The 23,985-nt window shown below is 40.6% G+C and overlaps 1 protein-coding gene across 1 annotated transcript; it reads right to left on the bottom strand.

The window, feature by feature from the left end:
- Nucleotides 1-1,141: 1,141 nt before the first annotated feature.
- RPA1 (replication protein A1) lies at nt 1,142-23,953 on the bottom strand. Its single transcript, XM_084493188.1, has 17 exons — nt 23,825-23,953; nt 23,445-23,492; nt 22,908-22,986; nt 22,224-22,332; nt 21,327-21,415; nt 16,619-16,705; nt 15,359-15,491; nt 14,373-14,475; nt 13,179-13,247; nt 12,842-13,034; nt 11,557-11,696; nt 9,776-9,924; nt 8,438-8,567; nt 7,232-7,408; nt 5,855-5,962; nt 2,509-2,595; nt 1,142-2,164 (listed from the first exon to the last, which is right to left on the bottom strand). The coding sequence occupies exons 1-17, from the start codon at nt 23,936-23,938 to the stop codon at nt 2,057-2,059; spliced, it is 1,923 nt and encodes a 640-aa protein (XP_084349314.1). The 5' UTR covers nt 23,939-23,953; the 3' UTR covers nt 1,142-2,056.
- Between the last annotated feature and the right edge of the window lie 32 nt (nt 23,954-23,985).

Genomic DNA, 23,985 nt, shown 5'->3' with positions numbered 1-23,985 from the left:
AGGTCACTCGGCTCTTCCCGACACCTCAATACTCCCGAGTATTGATACCTGCCATCTCTGGTGCTCTGGCTGACGGCACAGTAAAGCCGGTGCTAGGGCTGTGCAGCCAGTCCCTCGGGGAGAACGAGCTGCCCCAGGTGTGTGACATCGTCTCACGAAGCTGCACTGCCAGCAAATCCGTGCTAACCCAGCTGCCCGTAAAACCTGCCGGTGTACACAGGCCTGAGACTTCAAAATAGCCTCCAGGAGCATTTTGCTCAGTCTCCTCAGCTGGGAAAGGGGGGACAGAAAGGGAGGAGCAGAACTAGAAGACTGGTTAGCAGAGTGGAAAGATAGATTATCACCGCTAACCTACCATTTGTCAGTCCGGATCCACGCTGAAGACTGTAATTTTCTAGTCAATGCTTTATAAGCAAGGTCAGAGGGAACAAATACTTCAATAAAAAATTCAAGGCATCAGCAGAAGAACCCAGTCATGATCCTCAGGATCCAAAAAAGAAGGGGCTGTTTGTGCAATTAATGGGCCTAGGATAATGTCCTTCATGTCCATCAATGGAAGTGGCATTTACAGCTCCTAAACATAAAGACTTAAAGATGACAAACAGGAAACGAGGGCACCACATGAATACGTGAAGAAACAGCGCTCTACGGCGCAAAATAAATAAATAAAATTTCAGGTTTGCTACCAGCTACCCACTGCAGTATTGCCTGGATGCTTGGAGCTGTGCAGCAAATGCCAAGCTGTGAGCTGCAGCCAGGGAACACATAATTAATGTGATTAGGAGCACACAGAGCTAGCATGCTCTGCTGACTGAAAAGCCCAGTAGCATAATTACTGTTTTCTGTACTAGCTCTATGTCTGAACAAATCTCAAAGCCTGGTTAGTTTTAGACTGCTGTGTAAACGTCAATAAAAATCCCAGAAGTGCCAGCTCATCAGCATTCTCAGGCACAGAAATGGTGAAAATATCACTGCATTTCCATGCTGTTAACATCAGGCAAAGAAGTCTCTCCATTCTTCACTCTAACCTTAGAGTTTGTAATAAGGTAACATCTCCCCCAAGTGAATGCTTATTATGAAAGCTAATTAATTGCTTTCCAGTAACGAGAAGTCTTTGGTGTTCAAAGAAAGCAAAATTCACTACACAGGAATTAAACAGTGTTTATTCAAACAAAGCTCCCCCCCCTTGAAAGACCTGTTTCTGATTAACATCATTACAAATACAACTAAAGAAAGTGAACATACAGACATACAAAATATATACGGGCAGGAAAAGTGCGCTAAATCAGTCAAAAACCTATAGTATTAATTGAAGTGAAAACTAAAGCAATGCTTTGTAGTTGCCTAGATTTCCCTGGGGGATGGAGAGTCAATGCTTATCTGCCTTCCTCAGAAGAGACAATTTTGATTAATATCAGACCCATCTGACTCAGTCTATTAAACCCTGAAGGAAGGATATTCTTCAGATATAAGAGATATGTCTTTGATTAATAATTCTACCATATTGCCATTCCAAGCATTAACAACTGCATGGCACCTGTGGAAAAAGAAAGCCTTTGAATTCTACAGAAAAGAACTAACTTGTGCTAATAGACCTGTTCGCCTTCGTCCACGTCTGAAAGCTGCATGATGCTCTTCCTCCTACCCTCTGCTGAACAAGTCCAAGTGCCACGGTTGTCACTACTTCCTTGCAAAGACGACACAGTGGTTATATAATTCAGCTTTACGTACAGAGAGAAAGCAAAGTTACTTCAGACATTCTGAGTGCTTTGTCTAAAGATACTGACAATCTGTCTAGAGAATCCTCTTTAGCACTGTCACAGTTTAATAGACCACAACAGTCTCCAGCATCATGGCCGTTTCAGTGCACTCTTAGTCACCAGGGGCTTATCTTCAGAGAAATGAATTAAATCACTTAGCCCACTACGCTGGACTACCATGCATGGTATAACTAATGCCAAATTGTCATACATGGGGTAAGGAAAAAGTCAGTGTAACATCCTCTCTTTGAGTTCTTCCTGCAAGTTTTAGCTTTGATGAATTAGCAGCAGCCTTCTCATCCTAGCTGAGCATTTCTCCTGATGTTTGCGATCAACCTCTTGCTGTATTCTCTGTAGTTTACGGGTTTGACATCCATTGCTGTAGCCTTAATACGGGATTCGTCCTGTGAAAGAGAAAAATGGCATGCAAAGAGTGCTCAGCAAAAGAATGCTCAGTCCTAACCTCCTCCTGCCCTCACTGTTCTTGGTACCAGGGTTAGCTAGGTGAGCAAACCTGACTCCCAGAGCAGCTACACTCTGGCTACAAGCCAGATTTGAAGAACCTGAGAGGGAGCAGCTTTAAAGGCAGTCCCCTCCTCCAGTGACCAAGGCTGACAGTACTTGCTGTGAGCAAATACCTTAGGAAACTTCTCTGCACAAACAGAAGAGGAGGAAGCCATCTCTTATGGAGGCAAGTCAAACTGCAAAAGCCATATGCTACATTATTTGCATTTTGGAGGATACTTACATTGTAAGTCTCCAGTTTTACTCTGATCCTGAACTCATACGTGTTGAAGTTGGCATTTTGGAAGACTTCTTCAAATGCCTGCTCATTCTGCAAGAAGGACAAAAGACACATCAGCTGCAGTCACCCAAGCTTCTGGTAGTACCAGGAATTTTCAGAACAGTTCATCTCTTGCTGATATTGGCAAAATATTGGAACTAACTGGATCATGCACGCAGACCTGAATTTTCCATCAAATTTTAGATGCCAAAACAATAGCTTAAAGTTTTTTGAGAGAAAATTTAGTTCAGAGTGAAAAATCTTTTTAGCAACCTAAACAAAACAATGTATAGCTGCAGTGCGCCTGCATCCAGAAATACAGAACGAAAACATTATAAATCTGCATAAGATTCTCTCACGCAGCTTAACTGGCTATTTCTGATGTTCTGCAACAATCAGACACTGACAGAGTTAACTACTTCCCTATTAATTGTCTTATTAAGCATTCAGCTCCTCTGCTTATACATCAAGGTTGTATGTATCCTTCACATCCTGACAGACCTATTTAAGAGGATGCTCCATAAAAAGTGGATGCATGTTTTGAAAGTGCTTTTATAACCACTAGAAGACCATGTCACATTTACAGCATAAGCTACTTCTAATTACCATATGAATACTAAACATAATCATCATTTATTACAGACAATTTGTCAAAACAGTAGAAAAGAATTAGACAAGTTGTGAAGACCATGGAAAAAAAGTTTATTTTTGTAAAAACGCATTATAAAATCTTCGCTGACATTCCACCAAAATCCTGCTGCCCCGTGATGATACAGACATGCAATTACCATCACAGCTCTCTACCAAACGCACTTGACTTGATCAGTCAGTCCAGAAGGTGACAGAGCATTTGGTCCAGAGCTGAACCCACCTCAGTTTCACTCACATTTCAAGTATGAAAACTGCTGGTTTTAAAGCGTGCGGCCCTCTTTTACGCTACAGGGTGATTCTTCTAAGATTTAGGAAGGTACAACAAATGAAGGAGAACATGTAGCCAGCTGCAGACTGCAACATTTCAGCATATGCTTCCTGAATATTGAAAACCCTTTCTTGTGACCATCATATGGATTAGAGGATGAGAAAGCTCGCTTTATGAAGTGTTTGGCTCCTGTTTCCACCTCTGCCACAAACTACACGGACCATTAGTGAGCGGAAAATGCTGTTAGCACACCAGTCACTGCTGCTCTGCATTACCTCCTTTCATAACAAGTACGGCAGAGAAGGAGATGAAAGACCTTGCATGCACATCTATGCTTAGCACGGCATGGCTGTACGTGGACTCAATACACCCTGTAAGCAGTTGACTTCCACCAACTTCACAGGGCACTGGATGAGGTCTTCAGAGAAAAAACACTAAGATAAGCTTACTGAAAATGCATCGAGTACCGTTTTTAAAGCTCATAAAAGTGTCAAATCAAAACCAATTTCTCCTGGAACACAAAGCATTCCTGCTCAAGGGCTCATTCCATATAATACTCCATTTTCTATCCGTGGCCATTTCCATTAGACAGCTCTTCAAAAGACATTACATGTTTGTATTGTTACATAGGATCTGCTGTCTCTCCTTCCCCACTCTCTTCAGCATTAGAAGTGACTAAGAAATTTTGTTTGAACTCTAGCAGAGATTAAGCATGACTGAACTAAGAAAATATTGACAAGTTAAGAATGTCTGAAAATGGAAATTCAGAAGTGTAGGCACATCTAATTAGAATGCCATAGCAATACATCTTCCTACAGAGCAGAGGTGTCCAGCCTTCAGGATACCACAAAAGTTTCAGCATCTAACAACCACAAGCTTTGTGCCACTTACCTTACAGAATAAAAGTGCAGGAAATTTCCAAACACCATTCCTGTATGTAAATTACAGGAAAACTAGCCCCACTTCGTAGAAATGGATGAGGTCTACAACAGTGTCTCGGGACAATCAGGATTACAGCCTCAAGAATCCCTTCTGGCTCATTTCCTCCCACAACCAACCAATAGGTTAACCAACATCTGGAATATCTATGGAGCCCTAATATCAATCATACTATAGCCTTAGCCTGGAAGCACAGCAGTGTTCATATACAATTCAAGAACTTAATCTGTTTTCTACATCATTACGAAATAAAACCACACAGATTTTATATAGTAGACAACTAAAAGCAAGAAGAGATTATTTTGGTAGGAAGAAAGGAAAATGCAGCAGAGAAGCACAGAGACAGAGGGAAGAAAATACTGTCTGTTAGTGTTTAATGGCTTACAGCCACCTTAAAAACTGTTCTAATCTGCCAAAGAAAGATTACTTAAGCATCTCTGCAAATGACCTATTTTAAAAGTCATAGTTTTTGTATTGCCCACAAAGTTTCTGGTAATACTTGGTGAAAAAAAAAGAGCCTTCAGAAGAGGGCAAACACACATTAGTTCAAAAAGCTTCCTGCCTACTTAAAAAGATACATACAAAGCGTTCTGGAACTTTTTGGTTTTGTAAACAATTTTTTGGAACACATGAGAAATAATGCTGTTAGTATTCATGGCTAAAACAGTTTTTCACATATCCTTCCAATCTAGGTACAATGATAAAACAGCCTGTCCTTTCAACTGTAGTCAATGTGTTAAAGCTGTCAATAGCACTACAACCTTGAGGGCTGACAAGCAGCCAGCTGTCTCTCAAGGTCCAGGTGATAAGGACAGGCTGATCTTCAGCTTAAAAGTCAGAAGAGCTCAGAGGTAGACGGACTGATTGTGGGAGCAAACTATGGGGAAAACCAGGCAAATCTCTGTTCTCCAGGCAGATGGCCCATGGAAAATAATTCTGAGAAGAGTAAAGTCCCTGCCAAGAACTTCAGACTACGGAGAAGCAATGATTTGTGAACTTGCAAAAGATTCTGAAGCCTAACATCTGGAGGAAATCTCTGGCCACCAGACCCCTGAGTTGGCCCATCAGCTCAGAGAATGGGCAAGATCGTGTTCTTGTCAGATGATGCAGATTATCCCTTTCTTCCAGTGGGCCTTTTCAATTTGTCTTAATAATGCTATTAATTTCTGCTGAAACTACGTGAACATAATCCAATGCCCTTGCCATGTCTCAACTTAGGAGTTCTGTACGTCTGCACATAGAGACCACACTCTCTGCTGGATCAGCACTCGTATTCTGCGGGCACGTTGCATCTTTCTCCAAGTTTCCTTCTAATTCAATGTCACAAGAATACTTCCTTACCGGTACGATAAGAAAAAGCAGGAAATTTGAGGGCTGCCTAACAACGGGATGTATAAAATACAGATCAACTTCTAGACATTTACTAAAGACTTAATAAGCTAGCCGACTGACCTTTTCCTTCAGTTCTCCCAGGAAAGCAGCACTTTGCCCAAGAATGAATTCTGCTGTGTCTTGGAAGCAAGTCACCCACTGATACTCTAGACAGTCTGCAATGGTCACCTAAATCAACAAAAACAAACAAATTAAGCAGACAAAAAACAATATCCCCCAGTTGCCTAATATTTAAGTACAACAGTCTGAGAGAGATTTATTTCACAGTTAAAAAGCCTCACGCACCATCGGTACTTTCCATAACCAGGGCTGAAGACAATGACATATTATTTTGCTTTTTAAAAGAGCTCCATAGAACGTCACAGTCATTTAAAGTAAGTTAATATCGATAGCACTTTGTTTACTATTATGATCTTGTTGGTCTTTTCCCGTGACACAATGATGTATGTTCAGTTCCTTTCCTCTGCCACTGATGGGCTGTGAACAAGAACAGGTAGCCCAGAATGGTAGCATCCAAGGGTGACACCAGCAAGACTGCAGCCTGCATTTACTTAGTACAGACACGAGAACTGGAGCATAAATACATGTACCGTGCTATGAGACAACTACCAAAACGTTCAAGGACAAGACAGAGCAGTAAACAGATCAAGTACTAGCCTTGTATATGAGGCTGCTTTAACAATTAGGAATGTGAAAATAGGAGAAACTCTTCCGAAGGCCACAATTTTAACCTCTGTATTCCCTTTATATTCCCTGAGAGGGGCTCTGCTATGTTAAGTAGTGCGTGTATTCCTAGAAGTTATCTGCTAGAAATTATTCAGAAGCAGTGTATGTTTTAGTGAGATTGCAGGGATAGTTCCCCTTTCTCTGCGTGCCCACCTGGCACAGCATTTCTAAGCAGCAGCTACAACTCTAATTTATAATGTAAAACAGAAAAAGGTTCAACGCTTATGGGATAAGCGGGCATCACAATAATCCTCAGACAGCTCTCTGAAGCAGGCTCCATTAAAGCATGAGACAGAACAATACCTACAAAAAAATGTACTAAATATAGGTAGCAGCTGTAAAAGTGCAATTACTGCTCTCCAGAAATGCCATTTTACTTCAGTTTATCTTCACTACTGAAGAGGCGTAGGCCATCTGTACTCTGCACTGCATAGTACACTTGGAAACCAGCATCAACTCAGCTAGCATCAACTTTTTGGCAAAGAGAAAAGCTTTTAATTGGAGCACTAGGAAAACAAACTGCTAATCAGCTCAATGAAACATTCCTCACCTAGGTACAGCATACAAGCCGTTTAAATATCCTCTCATCCACAGGCACTTTATAGACAAACAGCACTTCTAAGACCCCGTTCTCGTAAAACATTTCAACTTGGACTGTCCGGGGAAAGCAGTCAGCGAGAAGCACCGGGCTCCTCTAGTCCACGTACTTACCAGAAGCATCATGCGGTACTTGAAATTGGGGAATTCACGATCACACTTTTCACAACGATACAGTCCATTCTGTTGGTCTATCACTTTCTTATTGCAATCCTGAGAGGGACAGGCCTGGTACATACAGTTCTCTTTGCGCAGATGTACTACTGTGCCCACACAGCTAAAATAATCCGCCTAGGAGAGTGAGTGTGCAACATTAGCCTCAAAACACTCAAATGTTTTCCAATTCTGAATTAACTACAAAGCAAGGCACCCATACTTGGATATTTAAGATTAGAAAGCTTAACAGCTATGGATTATTGGGAAACTGTAAATCAACCCCTCTGTTGCAATCATTTCCAGGCTTCCATTATGTTAAACAAAGTCTCTACAGCAAGATTATTTTGTGTTTCCATTGCGGGAAACTCTGATTGCCAGGTTTTCTTTAGATAAAGCATATTTGCTTTTCCATTGTGTCCGTTCAAATCTCTACTTTTTCACAGGATTAAGATTCTGCACCTTCCTATGCTTCTTTTGGGAGTCAGTACAAAAACCAGAAAGCCTACTGTGTAGTATTACAGATAAGCGTTTGATTAAACTATAGCCCACAGAACAAAAATACCCACTCGCCACGGTAAAATAATCATCCTAATGGTTTAAGACCACAGTCAAGTCTTTCAACAGATCAACAGAGGTTGATTAAGAAGCATGTGCAAGAAATGTCACAGAAAACCGCTGAATTACAGGTAAAGTTTTGTCCTTAGATAAAAGTTCTTCTGTATCCTGAATGGCTTAGCACTTAAGTTTGAAACACAAAAATGTTTTTAAACAAGTCAAGGAGCAGTTTAAACCTAGAGAGGCTACTGAACTGGAATGCCAGAGCCGTGGGTCTTATTCCTAGCTTTTCTATTGAACTAGCATGCACCCTTGAAAACCACTTCCTCTTAATGCACCTGTTCCTCCTATAATACCTCGTGCTATTTATATACATTTGCAAAGATGCAAACATCTTTGGGGTAGACTATTTTTTACTATTTACGCAAGGCTCAGAATTCTCTTGCAAACAAAGGATCATGTTGCAACATCAGCAATGAACCTGGATTCAGCTCTTAAAAAACAGCTACAGAGTAAGCACGTATTGCTCAACAATGTGACACTTCCAAAAAGCTTTTTGTTATCCCCCTCTCCAACACACAAGGCTTGCATTCAGCTGCCATGCTCTACCTTATCTCCTTGTCCCAAGTTCTCAGCTTTGACTTCATACAAAGTTTTCCAGTTGGTGTTCACCCCAGGTGCTGAGCCTCTTACATCAGAGATCGAGGAGCATTCCAGAAGCTGCCCCTCGGAGTCAAACCTGGAACCACAAAGATGCACTTCTATTTTTGGATAGCAGACCATGCAGACTTATCAAAAGCTTACGTTTAGTTTCATGTACTTAATACGTGCGGGATTTTTTTTTTCTTTTTTAAAAATCAATGATTGCAAAGGAAACAATTACAGTAATTTGTGTATATTGCAAACAAAAATAGCATTTCAGAATAAGTTAATACTCTGACTTAATTAGCACAGTATTTTATAAACCCACAAAAGGAGGACAGCTTTGTTCTATATAACTGCAATTTGTTTGCCAGCTAGTGGTCAAACCACGCACTGCACGCTTCTTAAAGGCAGGCAGATAACAAGATTTAAGGGCATCAAGATATTTCCATAATTAAAATTAAATTACACGGTACCATTATCTTTGCAGCAGCTTCAAAAGAAAAAGAAAATAGCATTGAACAAATTATGCCTCCTGTGTTAAAGTAAGAAAGCACTCCTTTTCAGAAAAGGATTGTACTATCATCCCATTCAGGCGTTTTCTATGATTTAAGAAACACACCAAAAGGACTCAGAAACTGAGCATAATTAAAATATGACAGCAATAGCTAAGACCCACAATCAATTTCATCTTCAACAACCCTCTGAAGTACTGAAGCACTGCACAATCTGACAAATGGCGAATGCCAACACAAATATTTTATCCGTGTTTGAAGGATTTAGCCAGAACGTGAACTCAGGATTCACAAAACCTGATGCTGCAGGGACTTCACCCCATTAGCACATACACCACGTCTCACTGTGCTAGGAGCTGCAGCAGACAATTTAGCAACTACCTACTCTACAAGCAGTAATGAAGCACTAAGAAATCATTTTGTTTTCCTGACAACAGCAAAACTATCTGAAACTATTTTGCTATCTGAAAAATATCTGATAAGGAAGAGACACTGTAAGAAGTCAACAGTTCCTCCAGTACATACTAACAGAGTACACATAAAGTGGAAAAAGCCTACTATAAATAAATAAATAAATACTGTTCTCTCAGCTAGTTACTCAAAGTAGAGTTGGTCAAAAGTCTGATTTCACGCTGCCTCGCAAGGCTTTGGGTCAGCGTGCACTACTCCTACGGAACCCATACCGTCTGCTCCCCTTCCTCAGTACTTTACAGACTGCTCAAATTCAGACAAACAATAAAATGAATACTTCACAGCAGGCTGAAATGAATCAACACAAACACAGTCATACCATCCTCGAAGCTTAAAAGCCTCTGGGGTATCAGGGTTGACAACAACTGTACTCGACGACAGGACAGAGAGGCTTCTACCACCAAAATCAGAGACTCGGGCTCCTTTGATGGCTACCACAGGTTGTCTAGAACCATCAAATGTGTCAGCCTGTATGTGCAGAAAAAAAAAAAGCATTAAAGCATTAGTAAGTACACTACTGTAGAGATACTGAACTTCTGGTCATAATTCATGGATCATGACAAAAGACAAAATCTAAATCAAACTATCTTACCATATTTGGGAGGTATGGTTTTCAAAAATACCACTAGAAATTTATGAAAACGCAGCTAACAATCCTAATACTCCATTTCTCGGGGAACTGGAGAAACTCTATATTGATGCTGGAGCTATACACCACTGGTTTGGAGAAAATGGATTGCTCTCCTCCTTTGGGAGCTTTACACAAGGATTTTAGAAACAGAGATGGGTTATGGGAATGGAAGTTTCTCCAAACAGAGGTTATTTGGTCAGATCACACTCTTTGGGACATCAAACAACTCACTCGGCTTGATGGAGCCAATCATGTCTCTTCTACTACAGCTTAAAAAGTAGAAGCATAGGTATGCTGACCAAACACTTTTTCTCAACTTTCCATTTTCTGTTTATAATCTCATAAAGCTGCTTTAATGCTGTCCAGTTGCCATCAGTTTGTTATCCGAGTGAAGTCTGACACTAACAAAGAACCTCTTGGCACTAGAGAGGCTTTGAAAGGTATAGATTTTCAGGACCCCACACCACTTAATGAGCAAGGAGAGGATCATGTGCTTAAAGACCACAAATGAGCTAGAGTTAACAGAAGCATTCACTGTATCCATGGGATACAAAATAACACACAACAGCTTGGCAGTTAGGGCAATGACTGTTATTAGGCAGATACGGATTCTAACCCTAAGTGTACCAGCTGCAGGCTGTAAGTCACTTCCCCTCAATGCTTGTTGTTATCTCTACAAGTGAAAAGATTTAACTTTGTAAAATGCAGATCTCGCTGATCTCTTGAGAGTTACACAAGAAATTCATCACTGGTAACCTCTCCTGTAACAAGCTGGTTCAACTTCAAAACTCTGTGATACTGAACGTCAGTTTACTTCATTTCCACCAGCAGAGGGTTAATGTTTAGCCACCTACTTGATCATTTAGCAACAAAGCATCGCCGCCAAGCTGGCAGGATCACTCCCGTTTTATAGACCAGAATCTAAATCCCTAAGAATCTACACTATCCTTTTGACAAATTACTTTGTTTTCCAGTGGTAAAGGAGCATTTTACTACAACCACACAATCTTCCAGTTCCAAAACTCTGACATTTTAAACTCTTAGTCTGGGATACAGCCTTTCAACCCCCTAGTTAAGCAGGGATTTATGCAAGGTAACAAGTATCCCACCCTAAGAATAAAATTCACCTCAAACGAGACAGCCGTAGCCATCAGGCTTTCCGATAATCAAACTACAACTCGTATTCTTTTCTAAACCAGAAGTCTGTTATCTACAGTCTTCGGGCTTGAGACATAATGTCTGCAGTTGTTCAGAACACATTAGTCAGATCATGTCAGCAGTTTGTCAGAAAAAGGTTAAGAACATCACACCTGAATGAAACCAGACAGTCTTTCACCTTCTTTCTGCCCCGATCCTCAAACACCCAGGACTCTGTCTCAGTGCTATGCCCATCTCAGACGACAACAGCGTGCATTTCCTCACCCTACACAAAGGAACGTTTGCTTAAGAACAGGTAAGAGAGCACATACCTCATTTCCCCATAGCGTAGCTGTCACCAGTTTCCCTGATGTATCCATCAGATGCACATTCCTCTTTGATACTTCCCTATTGCTAGCTTTCACTGTAATTTTAGTGACATCTTCATAGCTCTTACAGATTCCAATTACATCTGAAAAAGAGTTACAATTTAGTTAGAGATGCTCACGGGTCACAATTGGGAAATACAAGACCACAAGAGAAGAATTCATTCCTAGTGGCAGATTTTTACCTTGTAATATCCTTGCTCCCTATTCAAATCAAATCTGATACGGAAACTAAGTGTATTATGGCAGGAACGCTCTACTACAAAATTCTTCAGTGCTTTAATTTTGTTGACAAATTCATTAAGATATTCATAAATTCAAGCCTCGCCACATTAGAGATCTCTTTCCATCACATTCTGCCAAAGGACTTCAGCTCCTGATCCCTGCTGGTTAAGAAGTCTCTCAAGCGAGGGGTTTCAAAATGACAGCCACAAGCAAGCAACCAGCTAGTGCCCTCGCTGCAGCCCCCTAGGCCTTAAGCTGCAACTTGGATAAGTTTTGGGGGTTGGACCAGATGACCTCTAGAGGTCCCTTCCAATGCAAAACATCCAGTGAGTCCTGGGAAGTCGCATGTTTGGGCAATAAGAGGTAATGCCATGCCCTTTGAACTCCCTGACATTATCCCTTATTGAACATGAGAGATCTACCTTTAAAATTCCTAGCTGAATGCCTCTGAATCACATGCATCTTGTGCTTGTGAAACCTGAGAACCCTCGCCCCCACCCAAGCCTCTGATTTTTCCGGAGTACTCTGCCCAACAAATTACAGAAAAACAAACCTCCAATACTTCACAAAGCAAGCCAAAACAGTCATGCAACTTGGACTTGGATGCAATGAATTATGCCAAAATCACTACAAAGATAATTAGATAGCGAAAGCAAGCAAGACCATGGAAGGTATGAAACGCACACGTGCTGAGCAAGGACATTTTTCCTTCAACCCTTTTCTGTGGAAAACAACAATCATACTACAATAAACAAGTATCGTTTACTGCTTTTAGTTTGAAGCACAAGTTTGCATAGAAATCACTACACATTGTTAGCAGAATAGGATAAAGACTGCTTAACAGTATAATTACCCAAGGCATTTTTAATGGCAACCACCACTGGCTAATTTCACTCAAGAGATCAAAACAGTCAAAGCATTGTATTGCTCACTGCCTCCCCCAGTATTCGCGACAAAAATAAAATTTCAAAGCCTTATAGTTCGCCATTTCGCTACTTAGACTGACCGACAATTGAGTCTTTGGGTGTGTTCTCCAACTCCGAGATGGATACAAACTCAAACCGAACAGATGGAAGATGCTGGGCATCATCACAGAGCACAACTGAAGTCTCATTAGTGAATGTAATCTCGTAGTCATTCTTAACAGCTGTATATTGCTTGTTAGCAGTCTTCAAATTGCCTTTGGTAAAATAATATACCTAGAGGAGAAAGCAATGAAACAGAGGATGTTATTGGAAGTCAGACAGAGAAAATGGATTGCGTTCACCTTTAAAAATCCTTGCTACGCTGAAGCTCCTCTTTTCTAGCTCATGTCAGTCCATGAAAGCACAGTACTACTGTACCTTGTTCAGTTCAATGAGAGGAAAGAACTTGTCTGCTTGATCATTGAACGCAGTTGCTCTAATCTCACCCTGGAGAAAAACAGGAGAGTTGGTAAGAACTGAAATTCAGCATGAAAATTAATAAGTAAATAAAAAATAAAGCCTTCACATTGTTAAGTGGCATCAGTTCTACAGGCACAGTGTGGGTTGCCAGGCTAGCTCCAGGCATTTGAGAAAAAAACACCATTCTCCTCGGATTTGTAGTTCTAGCTAGAACAGCATATTCTACACCTGACCATCACATCTCATATTCAAGTCTCATTAGCATCTCTAGAGTTCCAGAACAAAATGCAAAAAGAACTGCCATCATATGCACACCTTTGAACAGGTACTCCTAAAACTGGCATTAATTGTCATTACAGGAGAGAAAAAGTTCAAATAAATCACCTAGCTCTACAAGTTAGCACACAGGTCTACCGTGGTATTTCCTACTCATGCATGATGGCAAGTCCTTAAATTACAATTAACAGCAATTATAAACTCAATAGATAAATTTAAAAACAAAACAAAAAAGAGTACTAACAGTATGCAGAGAAAACAAATGGCTGGTGACAACACGTTGCATTATTAACCTCACATTTTACACTAAATATAATCTTGCAGAATCTTGTTTTCATGACAGAAGTCTGTAATTTGATAAGAGGTTTGATAAACTGCGAGTTTAGTTAGATTAACCAGATACCATTCCCCAAACAAACCACAGATGAAATTTCCTAGTATTACAATAATTTATACTCTGATTTCCTTGCGAAAATGAAAGCTTATAACTTGGAGGCAATGCTCCTCTCACTCCTTGTTCTGTAACATGTAACTAAGTAAGGACGAGATATCATTCTCAATCTAAAGGAAAACATGATAAACGTAAGTATTAGGTTGTCAGTTTCCCTAAACAACCGTATTTTGAGGCTGCAGAGATTGAGTCACACAGTATAGAATAGACTTTGATGAAAAATAATCAGTAATGTCATAAATTCAAGACTTCATTCTGGATAAGAACTGGATCACTGATGCTCAAGTTAATGAATATAGGAATATGAACTTCGGTCGTCATAAAAAACATTTTCTGTAATACACTTTATTTCCTCTATTCTGTCTTTATAAAGAGTTCATCAGCATCTGGCATACATTATCTTTTTCTCAACACATAACACTTACACTTTCATCAACAAGCTCTATAGAAAAGAGCTTTCCTTCCCCGCGGGAGTTGCTCCATGTGCGGATCTGGCCTTTTTGGGTAACACGAGCGCAAATGGTCCACCTGAAATTGTGCAATAAAAAAGTTCTACATCCTCTTTTATGTTTTTTTTCTTTTTTTTCTTTCTTTCATTTTTAGAAGAGACTGGATTTACCAACCTTTGGAACTGGGATGTCACTATTTAAAAGACAGAATTTTTCCACTGCACCTCAGCAACTCTACCTGCCTTTCTGCTGCTTTTCTATTTTAATGGCCTCGACCATTAAAGGCAGAAAGTCGTATAGAAAGCAACAACAAAGCCAAGCATAAAACATCTAGTACAATACAGCAGTGAACAATCCTTCTGCATAGAAGCAGGCCTCAAATCTTTTACTTTTTCAGGGTACACTTCTCGTAGAGCAGTTTGCCTGTTCTGAATAGCCATGTTAGAACTCAAGAGCCCAATTATAGGATTTGCATTTAACTTAGGTAATCAAATCAGTTTGCATAACTTTAAAATGTCATTCACAAAATAATTACATCCTCATGCTTTTCAACAGAACAGTAGCTGAAGTGAATAGCTTACTGAGCTGTTTTGTCATTAACTTATCAAAAAGAAGGTCACTTTAGGAAAAAAGAAAAGTCAATTGATTTTTGACTAAAATATTAAAAACCTATCAAGCTCAGCAGGGCAGCTTCACCAAGACAATGGAAAGGCAAATCTCACATTGTCAGTGTTGATGAAATAATAAAAAAAAACTGTACAGTTGTTTCCGTAGTGTGTTGTTTTTTGTTTTGTTCCCCCACCCTTCCTGCACCCCTCCCCAGGTTAACTGATAAAGTCAAAACTTAATGAAGAACGATTTAACAGAGATTCAGACATCTCTGTAAGGATGATAAAGCAAAAAGAAGTTGTTCCTTCATGCCTGTGACATTGATTAATACCTGGCAGACCATTAAAACTCACTTAGATTGGTATGGATTCAAGCTGGCAATCGGCACTACTTTAGCCTGAGATCCCCCTGGTGTCTTCATTGCGCTGGGAGCACTCGCTTTACTGAACTGGTTTGAGGGAGCATGGTACTTTGGAGCGGGAGGACCTTTCAGAAAAAAAAACGAATTAAAAAAAAAGAAACAAACAGCAAAGCATGCAGAATTTCAGCCACACAGACAAAAGGGAGGTTAACACCAACTCATCCAAGAACTCTGTGGTGTCCTTATAGCACTGACAGTTTATTGAATCACTTCTTCTCCTGGTCACAAGTATTTTTTAGGCTACAAACCGCCACAGAAAAGACACACTCAGACTTTTAGAGTGCTTACACTGGAAATGGAGAAGTGCCCTGAGCCAGTTAAACACAGTCTAAGTGGGAAACAACCAGTTAGCAGTACATTTTCTACAATGCAGCACATGAAGGTTTGGATCTACACCACTCGGGGGAACAACTAAGATATTGTACCCCTACAACCAGTCTCCTGATATGCGGCAATACTGCTAATTCTAAACAGAATCTTGTTGATGTATCAATGTAGAGCTTTCATCACCAGCTTGAAACACAGAAAGGAAAAACTTGTTTTCTGCTGGAGTAAGCAAATGTTAAAATTTAATATTAAAAAAAAATAATAATATTTAAACACCTGCATAAAGAATACAGACAAGTTAAGCAGTACCAAGAGCTAGGACTTTGACAACTTCGTTTCAAAAATAAGTCTACAGGCTGACATTTATATCAACTGCCTTTTTCAGCAACTTGCTATTTAAAATCTTGATCAAAACATTGTATTTATAGATGTACTATCAAATTAATTTCAGTCCTGCACCACCTAAACTGTTTGGCCTCAATAGCTCAGCACAGATAAAAACAGCTTTTACTCAGCTCCACACTGTAGCCTAGTTGGGCGTCCAGAGAGCACCACTTCAAGAACACAAAATTGCCTCAGACTAGATGTTTGGTTTACACTGCTTTGTCAAAGTTGCTTCCCCTCTTTTTTCCTCCTTTTCTTTGTTACATCCTCTCTCCTTTCTTGGACAAGAGCAGAAACAGGGACAGATTTTCTTAATTCAAATATACAGTAGGCTCTTGAGATAATTCACCTTTCCAAGCTACAGGTTAGTCTAATTAATTTCTTGTAGAACATTACTACAGAAAGGGTTTTTTTAAAGTTTAAGCTGTGGTTTTGTAGTGCACGAGCAGAAACCAGAATTCTTGCCCAACATTATTCTTACCTGCTACTGACACATTGCCATTTTGTTGCTGTGGTTTGTTGGCTGCTGCATTTGCTGCTGGAGCTGAGGAACGCTGCTGCCCCTGCCCTGGTAATCAAATGGAAAGAGGTCATTTAGTACAGCAGGGAGCACAGTAATTAAAACTACCCTTAAGCCTTTCTAAGAAGTAATAAGTTTTGTATGAAAACAAAATTTTAAACACAGAACACATGCTAAAATTCAGGTGCTATAAGGCACAGCAGTAGCAAACTATCTGTTGAACGGTATTTACATGGAGGAATTTCAGTCAGATCTCTTTCCTCAAGCAACTGCTTTCTACTTGAGAAGAATTCAGGGTTGACAGATATTTAAAAGGACAGCACTGAAGTAATCTTGACAACTTCTCAGTTTTTATAGGCTTCTATTGCTCTGACAGGTAGTTTCTGCTACTACCTAACAGCCAAGATAAAAAACAGTAGAATTCCTTCTTAAAATGTGGAGAGGACCCAGAAAACACTGGATGAAGTCAAACCTGCAGTTAAAGCAAGACAAAGAAAACAGCTGCTACGTTTTATTTCCAAAAATGAAGAAATTTAACATAGGGGTGAGGAAGTCATCATTTCCACATTCACCAGTCCCTTCTTGGGATACAACATGCCACAGTAAGCACATACTGTACATGTTTGTAGATTCCAGGGCTTTTACTTGCATTACACCAATGATAAATTACAAGAAAGAGCAGAGTGACATATATAGAAAAACTGTACATTAGAAGACTAAACCCAAAAATTTGGCTTACTTTACAGAAATAATTACTTTCCTACAATATTTTGCTTCCAGATTAGTAAATACACAACATTTTTGTCTCTTTGCACCCAACTAACCCCTCCTCAAGCCACCAGTCTGCAGGAAGTCCTAGGCCTGAGCAGGCAAAGCCCCCCCTGATGTGGGTGTGTGAACAGCAAGATAGACAGGGAAAGTGGAAAAGAAGGTTATCACAAGGAACAGAAGTAGAGAATCCCAGAGCAGAATGGCAAGAAAGGATAGCACAGAAGCACAGTAAAGGAGCGCATTCAACACAAGGAGACCCTGATGTTGCATAGTGTTGCATAGCCTGACTTTGCATAGCCTACAGAGGTAACCTTCTAGGTATCTTTAATCCAAAAAAAGATTTAAGAAAATACCCAAAACAAGGTCTTTGCACATAACCAGTCCGTTCCTTGCTTGTCGCAGTAGCCACAGTAGTGAAACGGTGACAGGAGTCACCCTAGCAACTGAGTGACGTCAAACAGCAACGTGCACTTACTGCAGAATCCGCTAGATGGAGAAACCAAATTTCACCCTCGTTCAGCTGCCTCACTTACTCAGAGGACCCAGTCAGTGCTACACCCCAAATTCATTTTGTATGAGAGGGGAGGAAGGAAAAAAAACACAAACAAACCACTTAAGAGAAAATACGTCTGAGTAGGGAAAGAATTTGCAAGAACAGGAACGTGTATATGAAACAATAAGAGACTTCCTTTTACTTCTGCTTCAAATAATCCTAGGAAAAAAACATTTTAATACAAAAGATAAAATAAGCTTAAAAACCACACTATTAGTATACCTGTATATTATGAAACACAAAATCATGCTTTACTGGTTGCCTACCCAAAGCCTGGCATTTCTCAGCACATTAAGAATATAACAACAGATCTGTGCACGTGTTCAAACGTACAATCAGAGAAAATCTCTCAAATTTTCTTGCTTTTGGAGTCGAGGGACTCCTAAACTATGACTTGTAGTGGCTGGTGCCCTACAGATCACTGAGGTTGCTCAGAAAAAATCAATTCCTCTGCTTGTTTTTTGCTGTTAATTTTTATTAGCAGAAGCTGAAAGAAAAAAAAAAAGGAAAAAAACAACACCCCCACGTAAAATACCTGATCATATTTCTGCTATGTATATCAGGTTAGTCAAACCAGAGCTAAGCTTAGCCCAGTCTAATGTAAGAGCAGTACAGCAGTAGTCTTATGGCTCCAACCAGTGTCACCAAGAGGTCTTGCTATAGGGCCATAATTACCGAAGACCTGTTCCAGGACCGAGCAGCAGCACAGGGGAGGAAGAGGAGGAAAACACACTTTGAAAAAACGCACACCAAAAGGCAATGGTGGGAAGAGCAGGAAGGAAGAAGAGTTCAAGCAAACGTATAAGTATACAAGCATTTCAATGCTGAAAGATTAATGACAGAAATTAAACATAAGTAGCAAGTAATTGTTACAGTAAGAATGAAGTCCAACATCAGAGTAATTTCAATGAGATTAATGACAGTAATAACATTACCATATAGCTTTCTACAAAGAACTAAACTGCTCAATCTTAATTTTCTATAATACTATTATGAAACGCCGCCTGAAAAGTTTTTATGGTGTGTATTACAGAGATTGCATCTCCAGCTTCCTTGTTAGGGAGATTAACCACCTACTGCTCAAGCGTAAAGTGGCAAAAGGCATCTTCTCACTCTCTGGGTCCTACTGTGGTACGAAAGAACAGCATTTAATCCTAGGTCGAGCAATTTGAGATCTGCATTTAAAGAAAGATGAAAAGTAGGACTAAAAACTTTTTTTTTTTTGATGGAAAAAAAACAAAGTGCTCTTATATACTCATTCTGCATTAGCTGAGCATTCATCACAAGTATCAGCCCTCGATACATACACAAAAGCTTACAGACCCTGCAACTTCAGATATACCTCTGTCATTTTACAAAGGCTTTCATGACAAATGAGGCAGCCTTGCAGAGCATAAAGGATAGGTTAAGCATACCTAATCTAAACTACCGCTGTCTTCCATAACTGAAGCCTTATTTAATGTCAAAAAAAAAAAAAGAAAAAAAAAAAAGGCATGAATTTTGCAGAATAATGTGTTAAAATAAAATATGCATTGCATCAATTTTGGCATCTCTTAACCATCTAGTGCAAGCTCATGCTTTCTGTGATCACAGACCCATAACACTTCCATCTCCAAAAGCTTTTGGATTTGAATACTTCATTGCTTAGTCCTTTAAGTCCAAATGAACACAACTTTGATCAAAATCATTTTAATTTTACCAAAAGTTATACTCTTAAGGGTATATTTGCAACTCAGTTCTCTAAGACGGAAGACTTCCAGTTGTTTCTAAGCAACAGTAGGACAAGAGAAGAACACCATACAGTTCCCACGAAACATGCTCTTGTATTATCACACAAGCAAGGGAAATGGGAGAAAGAGACAAAACAGTCTGCTCAATAGGTGTTCTGAAAATCCTGGTCTCTACAGCAACTGTGGGATTAAATCATAAAATCTGAGATGTCAACACATTTTTTAAACAGTAATCAGCGAAGTAACTATCAAAGGAACAAAGGATTCTTTAGGCTCATTTAACAAACGCACCTCTAATTCCCCAGGAAAAAGAACAGCTGATGAAGAGAGACATCTTTGCAACAAAAGCTAATTTCAACTTCAGTTAGTTAAGTAGATCTTTAACCAGAATGGCAGCGTACTTACCACCATTTGTCCAAAATATCTTACAGAGAGTTGCTGCCACTAGTTCTTAGCGATAAATTAATTCAATTCCACCAGGAAAAAGACAAATGAAAAAAATCCACTGAAAAAAACTATTTGCTATTAAATGTCAGCCATTATCTGTATGTACGTCAATGTTGGAGATGTTCAAATATTTTCTTTGAGTGTTTATTATCCTCCCCCTTTTTAAGAAAGAGGGCTACAAGAACTGAACATACTTTTGAACATCTCAGGGGGAAAAAATTATACTAATCTGAAAAATGTTTGCCTGACAACTGTAAAGTCAGCACATGAAAATGAAGAATGCAGTTACTTAAGCAAGGGAAAGCAAAAGATTCACGGGAGGTCAGCTTAATGGCCACCCAAAGCATCATCATTTTTCAGATGGCAGTGTAGGACCAGATGCTTAGGGAAGTCTGTATGCTGGCCGTGTTTTCCTAACGGTATCTCATCTATCTACTTCGAGCAATATAAGTTTTAGTGCTTCCTGAGCCTAACATTCACACAGAGGATGTATTGTTATGTTTAACAGCCTTTAATGGATTTTTTTTTTTTTTAAACCTAATTGCTTTTTGAACCTGTGCCAATTTTTGGCACCTAATTCATGTAGCAGCATGTTCCATAATTTAACTATGCACTGTTTGGGGGTGTAGCACAGCCTTTGTTTTAAAACCACTACCTGGTAATATGAGAACTAAAGAGCATCAAGTGAATGCAGAAGAGAAAAAAGAAATTTGTCATTCTTTATTCATCCGCTCCGTGCCATCTTAGTTTTATAGATCATTATTACATCTTCCTCCTGACATTTTCTTCCCAGACAGAAGAAAAACTAACTTACTTGGTTACTCATCACAAAGAGATATTGAACAGCTCTCACATACTTACTGAAACTCTATATAAAGACCACTAACATACAATAAAGACCTGTCAATGCTATCACAGGGTATGGATACTTCTCAATGCCATTTAGAGACTGAAGCTAGAGACAAGGTGCAGAGTTTGTGAAAATATGGACAAACCCGACTTGTTACACAAACAGAAAGGATTTTTGAGATACAGACATTACTGCTGGAGGCATAAGAAAGCTGAACATGCTTGACTGGTTCTTTTTAAGGGCAAAGAAAGACAGCTGAAAGACTATCATAACAGATAGTGTGTTTGGATGAGGTATTTGTTCACAGAGGATACTCACCTTCATTGTACGGCACTGGATTGCCAATATTACCACCAACCATATCAGCAGTTTTTAGAACATCTAAGTCCATCAAGATAACCACTCTCCTACAAACACAAAACAGACAATTACAAAAGACTTTCGCTCCCTCTGCAAGTTTATCAGACTGAGTATCCTTCCTGTGCAGATACCAGAAGCAACCATTAGGGGCTGCTTCTTTGTACAAGGGAGGTGGAAAACAAAAGCTCTCCACTGTCAGCTTAACCCTCTCGTGATGCACAAGTAGGCTTGAAAAAGTATTGTGTTTCATCAAGGACAGCTGATGGCAGGCTGCATGGGCACACTAAAATGGCTAAAAACAGCATTTCAAGAGTATCGAAACCATGACAGATTTTACAAGAGAATCCATTCCCTGCCTCAAAAGAAGTTATGTTCCCTCCAGAAAATTGTGGAATAAAAACAGATGCAGAACCTCCAATCATGTTCTCCCAGACTTACACAGCTGTTAGACGATCATTTCACTCAAACTTCTTCTCATTTTACTGTGCCTAACTCGCTTCTCTTAAAGTCTCATAACAGACCAAAGATTTTACAACACCAAAGTGACATGAAATCTTCACTGTTTCTTTACCACATCAGGTAGTTTGTAGTGAATTGAAAAGAAACCACCACAATTTGGAGTATTCTAATTGGAAGTCTTCAATTACTAAGTCACTTTGCTAGGCACACATACACCTGCTGCAGTCACATCCTTGAAATGCCTGTGCTGTGTATTTTCCCTCCTGCACCCTAAAGATTTATTATTTTCAGATAATCCTAATCAAAAGGATTTGGTCTTTGCTTAGTCACCCAGGACAGAGCACCTGCTAGCACACCTGTCTTTTTGTAGAACCCTACTTGAAGAAATGTACGTACCTTCCATCTTTCAAGCTGTTGACAATGAATCTGTTAACCTGGCAAATACACTGGGCTGATAAGCGTTCCTCTTCCACGAGAGAGTTCAGCTGCGTTGCCAACATGAAGGCTGAAAAAATAGGAGAAATATGATGAAACAATTTACTCATGCCAGCCTTAAGTGGATCTACCAAAACTGTACGCTTTTCCAGCCAGTCTACTAGCATTACATTAGACCTACAATTTGCTTGGTTAACTAGCACACAGAAAACAGTGTAACAGCTAACGAGTCACCAACACTGAACATACACTTAATTGTATTTATTCCCAAACTTCAGAGTGCAATGACAGAATCATTTAGCTTAGAAAAGACCTTTAAGATGATAATATATCAAAGAAATCACAAAAAAAAACACCAAGATAATTACTTTGAAAATCTGCGTTACAAAAACATATAGATCTCTGCACTTCGGTTATATCCTAGAGCAAGTTAATTGCTTAAACCTCACAAAAGAAGTTCCAGAGAAGGAATTTTTCTGAGTGTTAAAATGCAGCTGCACACTTCAGAGCCTGCAGTCCACGTTTACACCACATTCTCATCCAATACTTCTTTCATCACTATGCAACGTGACGTTAAACCTGAAACTTCAGCATCATCAGTACTGCCCCACTTATAAAAATCTCACAGCAGCTTTTCATACTTACAGGACAGCGTGTTAACCCCATCGCTCATCAGCACTCGGTAACGAGGAGGCCCATTTCCTGTAGCAATAGCCCGTGTATTCTATGGAGAAAACAGCAGGTCATTACTTCCTGCTCATTTCCTCAGAAGCCTGTCAAAAGCATGAATCGAAACCTTCTAGATATCAAGAGGAAATGCTTTGCTGTCAGAGTGCTGAGGCACCGCAACAGGCTGCCCAGGGAAGATGTGGATGTCTCATCCCTGGAGGTGTCCAAGGCCAGGCTGGATGGGGCTTTGACAACCCGATCTAGGGGGTGGTGTCCTGCCCACAGCACGGGGTTGGAGTTAGGTGGTCTTTAAGGTCCTTTCCAACCCAAATCATTCTGTAATTAATAGCCGAAGCGAACTTGCATATCTTGAAAGCAGCTACCAACTGCACAGCTCAAGTCACACAAAATCTATTACTCTAAATGACATCGAGGGCACGTCAGCCACACTGGGCTCCACAACAAAGCTGACCGCCAACCCGCCAGCAGCAAGAGGCAGCCAGGAGTACTCACGATGACTTGCAGCACGGGCTGTTTGATGTTCTCCCCCTGCATGATGGCCTGGAGAGGAGAAAAAGAACCTCAGCGAGCTGCCACCGCCACGCGTGGTTGGAGGAGACCCCGAGCGGGGGCAGGCTGGAACCAGAAGGCCCCCCGGAGGCTCTGAGGGCCGGGACCACCTCAGAGCACGGCCCCGCTCCGCTCCCCTCAGGGCCGGGGCCTGCACCGGGTCCCCGCCACCCTCACAGGGCCGCGCCCCCAGCCCCGAGCCCTCATCCCCAGGCCTCACGCAACCTTCGCACCCCCCCCCCCAACCCGAACCGGGCCCAGAGGGTCCCAAAAGCGTTCCCCCGCCCGGTCCCGGTGCTCGGGGCCGCCTGGGGGCCGCTCACCGCGATGGCGCCCTCGCTGAGGCGCACGCTCATGGTGCCGCCGCTCCCGCCGCGCTCCGCCACCGCCGAATCCTCCCGCCGCTCCGAGCCGCTCTCCCGCTTCCGGCGCGTCATGACGTCGCCAATCCCGGCTTTCCCTATTGGCTGCCCGGCTCTGTACG

This window comes from Aythya ferina (assembly GCF_964211825.1).
Source record: "Aythya ferina genome assembly, chromosome: 19".
NCBI classification, from domain to species: domain Eukaryota; kingdom Metazoa; phylum Chordata; class Aves; order Anseriformes; family Anatidae; genus Aythya; species Aythya ferina.
Note: the sequence above shows the minus strand (reverse complement) of the source record. Positions and strands in the feature narration are given on the sequence as shown.

Bases quoted from the DNA above. Each gene is read 5' to 3' on its own strand.
- RPA1 (XM_084493188.1), bottom strand. From the start codon at position 23,938: ATGACGCGCCGGAAGCGGGAGAGCGGCTCGGAGCGGCGGGAGGATTCG. The intron at 15,492-16,618 runs GTAAGAATAATG...TTTTTCTGAAAG, and splicing joins TGGCAATGTGTCAGTAGCAG to GTCCTCCCGCTCCAAAGTAC. The intron at 7,409-8,437 runs GTAGAGCATGGC...TCACTCTCCTAG, and splicing joins ACTTGGGACAAGGAGATAAG to GCGGATTATTTTAGCTGTGT.